The 16,813-nt window shown below is 40.2% G+C and overlaps 1 protein-coding gene across 3 annotated transcripts in view; it reads right to left on the bottom strand.

Annotated features, from left to right (window-relative positions):
* NCOA7 (nuclear receptor coactivator 7) overlaps positions 1-16,813 on the bottom strand; it is an 85,115-nt gene that overhangs the window by 38,265 nt on the left and 30,037 nt on the right. For all 3 annotated transcript variants that reach the window (XM_017739584.1, XM_017739586.1, XM_017739585.1), the window contains one exon: positions 3,119-3,372. In XM_017739584.1, coding sequence (XP_017595073.1) covers positions 3,119-3,372 — 254 coding nt within the window. The remainder of the gene's footprint in view (positions 1-3,118; positions 3,373-16,813) is intronic.

Below are 16,813 nucleotides of genomic sequence, written 5' to 3'. Positions count from 1 at the left end.
AGAGGAGAGGAGCTCCTCCCTCCACCGCGGCGCTCCCACCTTCCTCAAATAATCCAAGTCTTTTAACCAACCACTCGCTTTTATACAAAGCGTGGCAGGGATGACCACCTCCAGTTCTGAACAGCCTTCAGAAGCTGTGTTAGTCCTTCCACCGGAGAAGAGGAATTTACTGAGTCAACAAAATCCTCCTGACAGCATTGGTGCCTGCAGGAATCTATTAAAGAACACAGCATTCAAAGTGGGAGTCAGGATGTCACTGTATTTACAAACTCATAAAGGCAAACACATTCAGAAGCCTCTAATGAAGGGACGTGGTGTGCAAGGAACAAATTATAATGAGATGTTACGTTCCTTCCCCCATCTCTTAAAACAATAAATAAAGAAGATTTATTGTCCTATAAAATATGAAAGGGAGATTATTCAGAGGATAGTGGTCTTCATTCTGTTAGACTGACAGACAGAACTCCTCTGGACTCAAATCATCTCATGACTCATCTAAGAACCTCCACTAAGCCACACAGTTTGGGTGTATCATGGGAATATGCAAGGCTGTTGCTCCATTTAATAATTTTTTCTTCTCATGAGGAAAATGTAAACAATTTGATAAAGTGCAGAAAGCATTCTGAAACAACAAAAAAAAAGTAATTCCTGTGTCAGATTTTCATAAAGTTAGAATCATAGAACTGTTTGAGTGGAAAGGGACCTTAAAGATCATCTAGCTCCAACCCCCCTGCCATGTTCTAAACATTAATCAAAGCTGCATATTTGGGCAGAAACAACCACCAAAACCTCCAAGCCCTTGAGAAAACATAACTAGAAAAATGGTTAGCAGAGAGTGAGTGCATGCTTTTTAGTCAGAGCACTTCAGAAACATCAATAATGGGAGAAGTCAGAGGGGGGAAAAAAAGACAGGGAAGGGGGGGGAGAGGGAAATGAGGCATATGTATTCCTAACATTAAATAATGAAGACATATGTATATGCATGGATAATCCCTCTCAGACACTTTCATATGAAAGTATATCAACAATGAAAAGATAAGGTCTTTACAGATTTGGCAGTACCTTCCCACCACTGCAGCTGACACAACTTCCAGCAGAGAATTGCTGAATGCACACCTGGCAGAACTCAGCTCAGCGAGACAGATGGGTATGTCCTCTGCCACACCATATGAAGGTAAAAGGCAAACTAGTTAAACAAGTCCAGCACTTTCAGACTGCTGTGGGTGTACAGACAGCTCTCAGAAACTACTCTGGATGTTGGCAATGGAGGCAGCTTTCAGGAGAGCTGCAGTAACAAACAGCTAAGCAAGTAACCCTGCGAGCTATAGCTGCAGTGGGTGAAGGCAGTATAAGCCATGTAAGTCCAATGCCACGCCAACTTACAATTCTACTGAAAAGACTTCATTTTGAAAGTTGCACAGGGAACATGGAGCTACTGCACTTGTTTCACAATCAACTCTTTTCTGCCTCTATTTAAACTTTCACTTCTGCAATTCGATGCTCCAGTTGGGTAAAAGCCTTTAGGAACAACTGAAAGAAGGCATTTAAACAAGAATGAGGTCTTTCCCCTCTCTCTGGATTTGCCAGTCAAGTCTGTGCTCAGCTCAACAGCAGCATTAAATTACTTTATTTCTCAACAGAAATTCTGTGTTTCTGCAGAACCAAGAAGCTTTGCACACCTAACACAATGACCAGTAACATTTCAAGTCACCCTGTAATGATGCCAGTCCACATGAAACCCAGGAACACTTATGAAACAAACCTAAGTAAAACCTGAGTTTGTACTGACTGTTGGATCACAAGTCAAAGACAACTCAAAGACATCAAAGATGTCCTTACATTTCTTTCGCCAGCACCTCCACACTCTTCAGTGACAGGGAGTGACCCCTTTGCCCTCATCTTGCCACCCCAATTGCCAACTGTTGCAGAATTTTTTAATTTAACTCCTGAAAAACTTGAGAAACAAAATTCAGCTACCTCACAAACCCCTAAATTCCTCTAGGTACAAACCAACAAGTGCTTCTAGCAGAAGCACTCTACTAGGAATGCAGCAGAGGTTTATATTTTGGTGTGCTTGGTTTTTTTATATCAGCATACTACCAAAGTAGAAAGAATTTACAGGTTTGTTCATTAACAGTTCTCCAGTCTTTCTTTTACAGATTTTACTTCCAGAACAGTGTGGTCAGAACTTCAGACAGAGAGAAGAAAGTTTGCCTTTAGTTTTCAAATTATGGATCTCATCACATTTTAAATCTACCAAAAGTTACAGCCTCATCAATATATCACTGTAAACCCTTGAGCTTGCTAGGAAACATTACTGCAGGGTTTATCTTCTTTATGGCAAGGCCTGTACTGCCTCAGAAAAGGCACTCTTTGGTTGTGGACTAGTCTGCATGACCACTCAACACATAATAACATTTTTACTGAAGATTTTTTTTTTTCTCCAAAAGAGGACTCCTCCTTAGGAGTCAGCCATCCATGCACACTCTGTGTGAGCAGTAAAGTCTGCTTTGAGGATAGCTACAATCTTCTGTTCCCTTCCTCCTCTTTGGAAAAGGATTCCTTTTCTTGCAAAATTAATTGCTTGCAATTAATAAATCTAAAAAGGAATTTATAATTAAATGAGTTACTTAGACAGCTGGGGGCACGAGGGGGAAACAAGCCATCACACAAGCCCTTTGACAGCTTGTTTAAAAATATGTAGTAAATTTAATTCCTTGCACTTCAACAGACAAACATAAATATGAATTAAGACTGAAGTCTTAAACAGTATATATCAAATTATAAAATAACCCCGCCAAAAGAATTGAACCCCATAAAACATTGAAGACTAATCTTAAAAATAACTAAAATAAAATGCAATAATAAACTAACTGCTGCCTATAACAACACTGAGTTTTAGAACTGAAAAACAAGATCACAGGTATTTTTGTGAGAATGAAAGTTTTAAGTTAGAAGCAGATGATATTTTGAACTGTATAATTCTATTTGCTTTTATAGGAAGGATATCCAAAGTCAATTATCCTTTTAAGAAAGGCCTACAGAATATGAGAAAAATACATTAGCAAGCTATCAAAACAAATATATTTTAAAATACTACAGCAGTAACATAACTCACCAGTACTATAGTATCTTTTAAGTTCTGTGCGTCTGATGTCTTTCAGTTGATTGTACTTTTTCTTTTTTTTTTCCTTGTCTGGAGCAGTTTCCTTTTCCCCAGGAAATTTACAGTTGTCTTCAGAGGAACTGATTTGCTCCAAAATAACTTTACTTTCATCATCTTTCTCAGAAGGAGTTTTGGAAACAGCAGATCCAGGGGAATTGGCAGAGACAGTCTCGGTGGTTTGTTTGACTTGCCTTTTCTTTTTCAAACTGTGCATAAAGAAAAGAAACCCACATTAAGATTTAGCCAACCTCTAGAGACCAGCTAACTCACTTTCTCAATTGATCTTTTTAAAAATGAATTTAATATCAGAATTCCTTACAACCCTTTAAAAATCACACACTTGGCATCAGTAACTTGGTAACTAAGATTATGCTACCTCATACTCTTTCTTCCATTATATCATAATCTCAAGGATACCTTCTCAAGAATAACATAAAAGGTAATAAAGTTTTTACTATTGTTTACTGAGGAAGGAACAGGGGAAAACAAACAAACAAACCATTGAAAAGCTGGAGTTTTTTAAAAGGACTATACATCTAAATGTAGAAACACGATACTGAATTCATGTTTTCAAGATGAAGCCTGGGATAAAACAAAACCTCAGATCACAATGCACTATAACACAACAGCTAACAACAATTCCACAGTCCACTGCTTCTGCTTTAAAGAAACATCTGTTCTCATATAAACTTGTTACTTTTTTCCATTTTGTCCAAGGTTATCTCCTAGAGGCCACTCATGCTACTCCACAGCTGCTCTGGCACAACCCACATTCCCTGGTATTCCACGTGTAACCCAGGAGCTCCTTCTGCAACATGATCAATGTGGCCACAAACTGCTTGTGCCAGAACATTTTCCAGCTGCCTAGATTTCTTCTGAGAGAAATCTTAATGAGCTGCCTATAAATCTTCTAACTTATCACTATAGCAGCAAGAGTATTTTCTTTTCAGAAGACTGCTTAAAGCACAGTTCAAGTGAGAAAGGTGCTTCAGGAATCCTAACATAGAATTTTCTGCTAAATCACCATCTATACCACTGAGTTTGCTTAGTGAGAGCAAAGACTGACTCTATGGCTTGAGGGTCACTGTCACTAAAACAGTTCCCAGTTAATCACTGAGTCATTCCATACAAACTGAAAAACTAATCTATCTAATGGTCCTTCTCTTCAGTATATGAACTTCTAGGTTTCAAGGTGCCTAGGGGAGCGAGTAGTGTATTTATCTTGTTGATGTTAAAAACTTTGTTTTGCACACAGGAAGAATCATGCGTAGAAAATACAGACAACCAGTGAGTCACCACAAATGGGAAAAGGTTACATGATCTCACAGCAGCAGCTTACTAAAGTGAAAACTTAATACATTCAGTTATTAATATGATGCAGGAATTTCAGAGATTCTTTCTTCCACCTTTTACGTTTATATGCTTTTCATGTATTTTTATAGACTACAACATAAAAATAAATACACAGAGCATTTGAAAATTTTAGAAAGACATTTCAGGCTACACACCTTTTTTTTTTTAATAAAATATTAAAACCAGTTCCAAGTTTAGAATGTCTAGACTGAAACCTCTGACAAGGGTCACTTTCTCAAACTACATGTGATCAACACTTTCCAGCAAAACACTTCAAAATACTCTTACAAACTGTGTCCATCACACATGTATGTATACATATGCCTTAAATGCTTCCCAAAATTGGAAGATTCACATCCTGCAGCCAGTCCAGTGAGGATGCTGTGGTTCCCCATTCATTCAAACCCACAGATCGGTAAGACAGCTAGTAGTGGCTGCTCATGCTCTGCCCAGCAAGAGACAGTTACTGTGTATGAAACTTTACGGATTCAGTCCTGACTACATATGAAAACACCATACGAGGATTTATAAAAGATAAAAGTGACTACATTTATATAACAAATGAAGTGTTTAGACTAATGAAAATGTGCATATGCAAAGGAAGCTTATTTTTGACTAAAAAGCCACAGCCCTTATGAAAGCCTGCTGTAGCAATCACAAAACATTACAGACACTTTGCATACACGATATGTGTATTTAGCTCTGGTGTAAATCTTGGCAAAGCAGCCCTCTACGCTGAAATGGCATATTCCTACCATGGTTATACCTGATTCCAGACTTCTAAATGAGCCACATTCCTGACTTTTGACTCTGGCAACTCAATGACCTTCCAGCGTGTGTGCATATCACAGGATACCCAAATCACCTGCTTCAGTAGATGAGAACTAGCAAGCAACCACCGGCACCCCACTCATACTGCATCAGAGACTTCTGTCTTCAGATTCACAGTCTATTTGTTTTGATCACAAACTCTGTTAAGTAAGCTTTCTGCAGTATGTATGTAGTATCTCAAAACAACAAAAAAGCCAGTAATGGAAACATAAACCCTTTTTGACAGGGGAAAAAAAAGAATAAAGAGAAAAAGCTCTCTATAGGTCGTCCTTGTGACAACACTAACAGCTTCTGTCAGTACTTTCCTTAAAACATACTCATTTGAACTGGAGTTTCCAAAGATGCCCCTGGCAACTTTTGGAATAAAGAGCTAAAACAGAACTCGTCTATTAGTGATAGAAAAAAGGAAAGCAGAATGGAGAGTCTGAACTGACTCACTGCAATGCAACTGACTGGTTCTTGTCCTCAGTGTTTAAGCTTGCTGCATTCCCACTACTACAGCCCACCAGGAGCTCATTACACAACCTGCAGCATCCCCAGCACACACAGCTGCTCCTGCTGCTGTGAATGGACAGTGCCACAGGCATCTTTCAGGTACAAGAGATCAAGAAACTGGGCTCTCCATAATTTCTATTCCATCCTCATGGCACGCATCAGATTTTCAGATGGTGCCAAGCTTACTCCTGCCCACTGCTCTGTTTCAAGGCCATGACCATCCAACTCCAAAAGTGGTAACCTTGGCACTAGGAAAAATGACTTAATGAGGACCAAGTATCCAGGACATTCCAGACAGGACAGAGTAACTGCAACTCCATCTAGGGTTATAATCTCTGCTCAGAAGATGCTGCTTCCAGAGGTTTCTAAAGCCTGGTCAAAATTACCCAAAACGTTACAATTCACCATTCCTGAAAAGCCTTGCCTGTAATACCCCAAGGAATTAAAACAAACCTTCAACAGCATTTAAAGCCAAAACAGCAGCCTCAAACCTAGTATGCTTTTTGACATTATGCACCCTTGTAGCAAAACAAAGTCCTGTATACACACGAGGCAATTCATTATTAACACACACTGGTACAGGGCAGCAGAGATCAGGCTGGGAAGAGCACAGCTGGAGGGTTTACTGCATCTTAAACTTCATCCCCCTGAGGTACCTCCTTCAGCCTCCACTCACCCTTCTCTCACACTGACCTGTATATCCCACACAAGCTGCCAGTCCTTCTCCTGTTAAGATTTCAAACCCATCACCTCCTAAAGAAGGTGGAGGCTGACAGTCTAATCTACTCTTCTCCCAGCTCTCAGGTATTTCCCAACCTTCATGACGAGAGCTGCTATGGACAATAGTCCATAAGAACACCATTTGTCAAATTATTTCTTTTTTCAACTACTTTGGAAGATTTTGAGTGGTTTTGTTCGGTTTTTAAGGGGATGTCTGTGAACAAATCCCAATATTCAGTTTTGTCCTAATAGGTATGAAAGTAAAAGGGAGCTGAACACACAAAAAAAAAACCCCAAAAAACCAAAACCAAACCAAACCAAACAACAAAAAAAACCCCAACCAACCAAAACAAAAAACAAACAAAAACCACCAAAAACAAAACAAAACAAATTTAAACCCCTCAGTTTGATCAGTGTCATGTTCTGCAATTAAATCAGCCTTTCAGGCAAAATAAGATGCATAAAGTGAATGTATAAAATGTTATTGCAGAAAACGCTTGGTTTCAGTTGACAGATATGTCGTGTTCCACTAGGAAAGCTGCTGGGGGAAGAAAGAAAAAGAAAGAAACAGGGAGGGCAGGTTAAAATACATCTTATTTGCAAAACCACTCCTGTTTATGAAGAAAGTCTTACACATCTGTAATTTCAGATAACATTTTTCAAGCTAATTGGTTCTGACAGGCAAGACATTTCTTCTGAGTTTGTACAGAGGCGTCCCTTTCCAGCCCCTCAAGTGCTCTCTGGGCAACAACCAGTAAGCCTTTTTCTACATTTGTCCAAATACAAAGTTTACCAGCAAAATCAAAACTAACTGCAATACGAAAATAATTTAATTTAATAAAGACTAATGATCTGAAATGGACACAGTCACAGAGTAGGCAGGTAAAAATGCAAGGTTAGCAGCGCTTACTTAAATTAATCTGCAACTGACTGTTTAATACCTTGGGCTCTGACTTATAGGAAAAGAGCTAGTAAAGATTCCAAGAAATGGCCTGCTTCATCTTTCAGACCCAACTCTGACTGCCTATGAAAGGCAAATAACTAGTGTTTACAGTAAAACAGCCTGAACTTCTCATTACACTTACAAGGTAGGTGGTTAATGTAAAAAGAAAACTGCTCAGAGAAAAGAGGTGTGATGCTATCTGCCCAGCTCTCACTGGAAACTACAAGCAACCAGTAAAGCAACTCTGACACTGAGACAATAAAGACACGGAAATCTGACAATAACTTTGTTCCTAGAAATTTCATTTTGTTTTGCTTAACATTTAGTCAGTAGAGGTATCTAACAGACAATTCAACAGGACCTCATTCAATGCATAATATCACAGTCAAAGAGCACTAGGTCCATATCATTGGATGTTCTAAAAACTCCTGATAATAAGGCATGTTTTTTATGATGCATTAGATTAATAAAACTCATACATCATGTACAATTCTTGCTTTAGAAACAAAAGCATCTAACAAAGTGGCCCTCCAAAAATATAAAAAAAGGAAGGGGGAAGGGAGAAGAAATCTTTTTATCTTTCAGCTGACAGGCTGAAGTTTTCCTTTTTGAAAATTTTCCACAATGTGCATCCTCTAGAATGTGCCTTGATATCTGGCATACAATCAGCTTAACATCCTGCTCTCCACAAACAGATCATGTTCCTCAAATACCATTTTTAAAAATCTATTTATGCATATATACAATAAGATTAACAGAACTTACAAAAAAGCCACTTTAGAACACTTCAAACATCTTAATCTGTTTTGTTCCCATTAAGATTCCAATTAATTTACTTTGTAAAAAAATAATATGCACCCCAATTATTTTCTTCAGAATTAATCATTTTAATCTTAATTTAAATCTCTGCACTGACTATAACATGTACTAGTTTCTTTCTACCCTACATGCCTTTCTCCACCCATCTGTAAGAGCTAAACAAATCAAATTCATGTCCAAAAACCCCCATACCTAGGTACAGAAATCTTACAGTAAAAATCTCCATTAGTCACCCATTGGTCTGATCTTAATCAGCCATTCTCTCCCAGCCTGCACACATCACCCCTCTCTCCCTCACCCAGCACAGTGCCAGCACGACTCAGCTCCAGGCATGGCTGTGCTCTCATCCCACCCGATGTAACCTGAAGAATGAGGAAATCTCAGACAAAATAAACCATTGCTGCTTGCAAAGCCAAAGGAAGTCAGAGTGCTTGCCAGACTGTAACGTTGTACCCAGACCTCCCCAGTGCGGCTACTTTCACTTCAGCACAGAAACTAATACAAAGCCATTCACCCTCAGAAATCTTCCTAAAACTGAACAGCATCCACCCCACAAGGAAGCACACTCCATGGAACACCAGCCATTTCAGGTTGGCACATGTCCTGTTTTGGAAACAAGCAAGCCACAAGGCTGTATGTTTACTATTAAAACAGACTATTAAGGCAAATGTAAGGGAGAGAACACATCTTTTGCCAGATATTTAACAATTAACCACAGAGAGGAAAAAACTACAAAAAAAAAATCTGAAAAAATTATCAAGGACAACCGTGTGGATCCAGTATGGTGGTTGCAGACATTAAAAGTGTCCATAATCTGGTCATTCCAAAGGACAAAAAGCAACTCCTGAAAGCTCTGATATTAGTAGCACAGGTCAAAGCTGGAAATTTCCACTTTTATTGGAACACTTGTTACTGATTGACAAGAAGTACCAGCACCAGCCTTCACAGATGGCCAGCCAGCAGCAATGCTCAAGAAAGCTGGCATGCTCCAAAGAGTCAAGTGCTGTACTGCTAATCCAGGGTAAGTCTATTTTCTACCCAATACTGCCATGAGCTTAAAAACCACACCACCACATCTGTTTCATCATCTGTAATGTGGAGGGAAAGAACTGCAGTAAATCTGTTCTGGAATTTTAGACACTACACCTTCTGATAAAATGAATTCTTAGATTAAGTAAAATACGTTAATTTCTCCTCTCCAGTTTTCTGACTTAGATCAGCGAATTTTAAATATCCCATCTAGCATCTTTTATGTTTATTTGGAGGGTGGAAATAATCCCAGTTTCCCTGGGTAAAACTCAAAGAGAGTTTTGAGCTGTCAGAAAGTTTTTATTTTCTTAATTTTAAGACTACAATGTTCCCACACATCTTAACAGACTTTCTATTTTCAAAGGCAAGAAGTATCCCCATCTTTTGTGTTTACTTAGCAAAAGAGGTTATGATTTATTCAGCACTCCGTTGCTATGACAACAATTTAATAAAATCTTTTCCATAGGAAAAGGATTCTGGAAAGCTATTTTGCTTGCTTTAGACATCTATTTGATTCTCTCCCTTATAACCTTAGTTACTGCAAGCTCTCAAAGAACAGCCTTAGGCAGAAGGCAAATGAAGAAATCCCTCCCTTCAGATGACTCCTTTAACTTTGCCAGGAGTTCACTGATTAGGCGTATTCAATTAAAGCAGCACCACAGATCTATTTTGTCACAAATACCAACTTGACTCTTAACAAATTCCCATCATGCTCCTCCTGTCGTCTTCTGCTGACAATGCCAGATACTCTCTCCTACTGTGGTGTTCATTTATCACCCCAAACTGCTCCTACACATGCAAGGAATTCTTCTGGAAGTGGCTCAACAAGACACCCTCCCTGCACTAAAGCCCTGGCAAGGGAGAGACGGCCCTGCCCTGACACCAGTTCTGGCTCCCAGCAGTGCTCCTCTACTTAGTGCCAGCCCCTCGAGCCACCACTCCCCTCCATATCAGCTGAGTGAAACTGCAAGAAAAAGAGAACTGCAGTTACACAGCAAAGGAGGATGTTACAGAGAAGCTGCTCAGAAAGAGTCACACCATACTACAACTTTTTTATTTTGACAAGGACAGTAAGCTCATAAGGCTGGCTGACACACATCTCAAGTTTCTCCAAAACTGATAAACTCCTCACTCCCTGCCTCAACCGAACACTCTTCATAAAACTCAAATTCCATGAAAAAAAGAGGAAGGGCCTTTAATATTTAATTAAAATTGGGAAACAAAGTACAAGAATTGAGAACAACCCCAAAGACAACAACAGGGTACATGGAAAGCTCTGGGGGAATATGTGCTGCTCTATACAGTGATTGCTGCACACCCACTTTCTCAGATCGCCTATGTGGCAAAATTTCCTGATAGTAGAAAGCAGTTTTAGTATTGATTAAACTGACTGAAAACAGTCAGAAAGAAATTTAGTGCTCAGTGACTCAAATGGCAACAAACATTTGCAAGGAAGCAATAAAACAGTAGGTGAAAATCAATGGCCAGTTAAAGCAAAACCCACAGGAAATGTTCCATACATTGTGCAGCAGTAATGGAGCTGGAACCCACCTCCAGGGAAAAAAACCTCAAGAAGTGCTATTTTAGTATTTTTTATATGAGAAGGACCAAATTAAATTCTTTCAAGAATTACATTCAGAAAAAAGTGAAAAGCAGATAAAAATAAATAGCTTAGGCACACTGTTTGCCAAAGATGTAGAAAGGTACAAAGAGCAAATATGAAAATTCATCATGGCAGGGCCATGGAGAACACAGTGACAGGGATACAGTCTTTCACTTTTGGTGGTTTGGTTGGTTTGTTTTGGTTTTAGGGGTTTGTCTGTTTTTTTCTTCTTTTGTAGAAGGAATCTACATGGCAAGCTGTTAGAAGGCTGTACACCTGTGGGCAGACTCTTGAAAGATACCTGCAGGCACCCCCTTTTTTTTCCCTGCCCCTCATTCTTGAGCATCCCTGCCTGGCCCCCAGCAGAAATCAGGTATGGTGGGTGCAACAGTAACGAGACAAGAAGCACAGCAAGCCTCCAGAGCACAATGCCATCTGAGGAAAAGGAGACTTGTCTCAAAGCCTGTAGCTCAAAGAAAAAAACTTTTAAGCTACTTTTGTTAGCAAAAGAAGGTGCCTCTCTCTCTGCTCACCACTTATTCTGTCCCCAGGAGTTGTCCCAATTTTTGTACAAACCCATTTGCTGCAGCTGCACAGGGACCAGATCCGGGAAACTATGTAGGTTAAAGGTAACCCAGCAAAAATACCAATACACAAATCATTTTTTCAGAATTGGATCACTCCCCCATTAGCTCCCACTTGGCTGTGCTACCCTTGGTATCAACACAGAAGGAGAAGGCCATAAGCAGAGGCAAGGCTGCTCCTCCAAGAAGGCCCTTTGCCAAGATGGAAGGGCTGGTCAAGCAACAGCCTTGGTTGCTCTCTGTTATGTTGAGATCAGTAAAAAGAGGAGGCCAGAAAGCCAAACCAGGCACACACCACACCATGCCCAACAGACCTCTGGACAGGAGCACTGAAGTGGTCATGGCAGCTTCTTCCTGCTTATTCCAAAAAGGTGCTTTGGTGATGGGGAATTTTCATAAACATTGGTGCTCCAAGGGCTAGAAGATGGGCAGCTTCCCCTGCTGCAAAAAGGAAACAGTGACTCTGCTTCTCCAACAGCAGCAGAGAGAAAAAAGCATTGTTTTCTCCATAAAAAAGATCTTAATGTTGAGTAAGTTGACTGAACTCCATAAGTGAAGTCACCTGTCAGTGTCTGCTGACAAAAAGAGTTGCAGTGATCTAAAAGTGGCTATGGTTGAGAAGTCAGTGAGCAAAGTAAAGTCAAAAATTCAACAGTTGCTTTATTTAAAAGACCATGAACAAAGATAGCTTAGAGAAGGAGGGGACTTAAAGGACCTGTCTTTGCATTAGCTTTTGCTTTTCTTAAGAAAGTTACTTTGAAAATTACCATTTAAATGTTGAGGTGCTCTGCATCACTGCACCCATCTGTACGGCATCAAACTACCAATCCAATACCGCTTTAAAAAAAAGTAGTTTAAAAAAAGAAAAACACAAAGAAAAAACCCACACTTTCTCTTTTTTATTATTAGAAGAGAAGGCCAAGGTTTTTTCTCTTTTAAAAAAAGGCACTAAAAGGGAAGCCAAACCAATGGCTTTAAATGCTAACTTTCATGATGACACCAGAATTATCCAAATGTCACTACATATTTCTCATGGATTCTGTTAATAACAGCTGGAGATGATAGTGTAAGAGATGCTGTGCACAGGCTGCAAACAGGTTAAAAACTTACCTATTCAGGAACAAATTTACAGCAAAAAGCACACCAATGTGAGTGAAAAAAGGTTTTATTTAATGCATTTCAGAGTAATTGCTAAAAACAAATCTCAACCAACCAACTGCATATCTCATTTCTGTGTTTGCATTCATTGTCCTCAAACAACCTGCAAGCTATTTTGCATGTTGAGGAGTTTAATGGCTTTCCTGAACAGACTTCCCATGAACTGGCATGCAGCACAGAAGAAATGTCCAAGTGCAGTGAAGATCTTGTTATATGGATTAAAGTTCTGAAAAGACACTCAGTCATGCTGATAACAGGTGGGGGGAAAAAAAAGGGATCTGTAGTTTCAGTGTTTAGAATAGTGGCTGATATTGTCTCATACAACAGATATTTCCTAAGTGAGAATGATGATCAATCTAGACCCAGAGCAGGTGCCTGCATCATCTTCTATACAAAATAATATGGCACCACCTTTTTAATACTAGAGCGAAAAGACCAGTAACCATAGGTATAAAGATGACAAGACAGGGAGAGCTTGGCTACTTGGGACAGTCACATAGCAGGCATGTACAAGGGCAACTTCTCACAAGCATATCCTTAAAATGAGAATTTGACATGGTCTGATATTTTCCAGCAGCCATACCATTACAGTAGTGTAGTAGGTGCTCAATTACACTCATAAGAGATAAAATGTGTATTAATTACTACATCTTAAAACTCCTCCATGAGTTTTACATAAAATACTATGTTATTTATGCATTTATTTTTGCCTGAAGAATAGTTTGGATTTTTTCATTTTCACTTCAGCTGAAACTTTTAACATGCAGTCAAAACGCATATGGCTGGAAGGGGAAGAAGCAATTACTTCAGGGAAAATGAAGAAGCAAAAAGTAAATCTTGCCCTCTGTCAGCATGATGGAAGAAGGGTCACCAGGAGGACACAAGAGGCTCTGCTCCATCTCCGTGTTCTCTGGACTCAGCGAGTCCATGAGGTCTCACTGCACTTGAAGCAGTAGCTGAACTAGAATAATAAGGTGAAGTTACAGTGCTCTTGAATTTAATCCTGTAAGGCAGCCCTTCTGCTTAACACCAAGTGGCCTCGCTCCCTGCAGCAGCATCCAGGAGGCTGAGTGCCGCCACCTCCTCCCTGCAGATGCAGAGCAGGAGGGTGGTGGGAGCAGCAGGCCAGGAGCTGTCCTCAGTCTCCTGGTATTTTCAAGGACAATGACTTCCTGCCAAATCCAGCCAGCCCAAGCCAGATAAGGGAGGTGCTCTGAGACATTCTGTCCTGCTGCCTGCCATTATGCCCACTTGTCCATTCCTTTCTGGGCTGGGAAGGAAAGCTTCCTGGCATGCTGGGTCCTACCCCTGCTATGGCAGGTGGGTAGGGAGCTGCTGGCCTTCCCTTCCCTCTGGTGCCCTGGCACTTCTCCCTGCAGCCACAGTGCTCTGGACCTGCTCCCACCACTCGTGCCTGGACAGCCCAGCTCCTACTAGCAGCTTTCACTGCTCTGTAAAACCTAACAGTATGGTTCCTCACATGCATAAAATTGCTCAAATGCATCCGTCCATGGGACCAGAGTCATATGCTGTAGTTTTGGATTGCCAAAAAAAAAAAAAAAAAAAAAAAAAAGAGTTTTGGCAGTAATGTAACACAGAACATCTCTATAACAACAAAAAATCCTTCTCAGCCTCAGGCAAGCAGAACTGGTACATGAGGCACCTGCTGTGGTCCAGGTGGAAAGAGCAGCATCATCTTTTTAACATATAGTTCACTAAAAGGTAAGTGAACATACAGATAAATCTTCTGCTCAAGGAGATTTGACTTTTAAAGATTGTCTGATTGAAACATGTGATTAGCACCTTCAAGCCATTTATTTAAAGAAGCATTACTGAAAGCAAAAATCCATGACAGAAATGCACTGTTATGCCAAAACCATAACATAATTTAAACTAAGCTTACCAGTGACTGGCTAGCTGTTAAGCTTACACCTACTGAAACAAAAATAGCCAGTCAAGAAAAATAGTTCCAAAAGCCTGAAGTTATTAGCAGTATATTAAGTGTTATACAACACAAGTTCTCTGTGCCAGAAACTGCTGTCTCACAGGAAAATACTCAGTGTATTAAGACACCCAGAGAGCTGATTTATGGCTCATTTTCATTACAAAGGTTTTCCAGCATAAGGACAACGACCTCTCCTCCCCAAATTCTTAACCACTTCTGCTGCTCTCCTTGGGATTTTGTCTCACATAAATCAACAGGAGGAATCCCACAGATCTCAGTGGAATGGCATGAGAGACTTAGAGCATAGCTAAAATACATGCTCACATTTCAGATGATCCTAAGAAACACTCCTTGCCCTGACTACAGAGCAGGACAGAAAAAAACCACCACAAACCTCCACATACAAATCACCTCTGCATAATCAGATTGGCAGGAGCAGGGTGGAGTGGAAGAAATCCCTTCCAAACACAGTCTGGAAGCTGGATTAACACTGAAGGCATGCAAGTTTACCATAGGGAACCTAAAGCCACCAGGAATATCCTTACAGCATCTTACCCTGTTCAAAGCCCCAGAGCAAAGGAAAAAAGCTTCATTTCCTTGGGGAGGAGGCAGGAGTGGGGAGCCTAGTGCCCAGAGGCATGCAGCAAAAACTGCAGAACATGAAACTATTAGTTCAGATACACTGCAAGCAGACAGGTATCCAGTGTACCCACAGAGGATCCACAGTATTTCATCTCTTACCCACAGAATTCCCTTAGTTAGCTATATAATGCTTTTCAATCTTTCAGACCGAGAGGGGAAAAAACTGCCCCTTTCCAAAAGCATGTTCCTGCAAGTATCATTCATCCCTTTCCCTTTAAACACGCAGCACCATTACCAGAAATAGACTATACAATGTTAGCATGGCATATGCCAAAACCATACAGGCAAAAGCCCTGAATGAGGGCAGATACAAAGGCAGGCAATTTCATTTCTGAGCCAGAAACACCTTCCCTGAGGGTGCATGTCTAGCTTCTTATCAGCCTGTGTTTTCTTCAATCCAGCAAACTCTGACTTAGCTCACAATGCCGACTGTTCTCCTTCTCAAAATACTGTACAGCCCACTCCCTACTACCACGTGGTACAAAGCACAGGAGAACTGACCAGGACTGCTGCCAAAAGGAGGCAAGACAGTTGCTGTTTCTCACAGCATGAGCAGATGATGATGAACAGCACCACTAAAAAGTCAGTACCATTAGGCATCTTTTTAGGTGGCTGCTCCTGGAAGGCATCTTCATGCTGGAGCAGCTCAGTGATGACAGCTCTGTCATCTGTAAGAGACATGGCAAAACCAGAAGGCTGAGTGGGACCACCTCCTTTCAGTAGCATCTTACACAACATCACCTTAAAACTGACTGTCAGGTATTGTGCTACATTTCCACTAGTGTTTAAGCTAGACTTAATTTTAAAACAGTTCACTGGGGTTAAGCAGAATTTTATGCAGCAGATACATAAAGCACCTAAGAACAGAAGAGAACACACACCTGGGAGGCTGAAAGGACAAGACTGTACCTGCAGACACTATGGAAACAAAGCAATTTAAAACTGTAATTATATCAGATACAGTAAGAAGTCTGTATCTCACCTATCCAGAAAGCCATCTTGTGAAGCTCAAATTTGTAAATTTTATAATCTTTAAGATATGTCTTTAAATCCAAGAGCGAAAAGGTCAATGGCATGGCAGACCAGGAACATCCAGTACACCCCTCAGTGCCCAGCATTCCCAGCTGTAGGCCACGGGGAAGGGAAGTAGAGGAAGACAAATTACATTGCGACTATGTTAATAGCAACTCTTATCAAAACTGCACAGATGTCTACACCAAAAGGCCCATCGTGTAACTATTTATGTTCTATAAAGGAGGCTAAATAAGTTTCTTTTTAAAGGCTGATAAGAGACACCCAAAGGTCCCTTTGGGAAAAGCAAATATAAGGTCATTGCATGCTTCTGTCTAACAATCCAACCTTACAAGAATCTTGCAAAGTGAAAAATTGTGACATTACTGGTGTGACACAGACAGTACATTTGAAGATTAAATAAATTCTTTTCTCTGCACAGTCTGTGATACAGCTCTCAAAGAAATCAAGAACATCAAAAAACTCCACTTTCTTCCCCATCTTAAAAAAAACC

Source organism: Corvus brachyrhynchos, unplaced genomic scaffold (assembly GCF_000691975.1).
Source record: "Corvus brachyrhynchos isolate BGI_N302 unplaced genomic scaffold, ASM69197v1 scaffold14, whole genome shotgun sequence".
Classification (NCBI taxonomy): Eukaryota; Metazoa; Chordata; class Aves; order Passeriformes; family Corvidae; genus Corvus; species Corvus brachyrhynchos.
The sequence above is the reverse complement of the archived record's forward strand: the minus strand, read 5'-3'. Positions and strand labels throughout refer to the sequence as shown.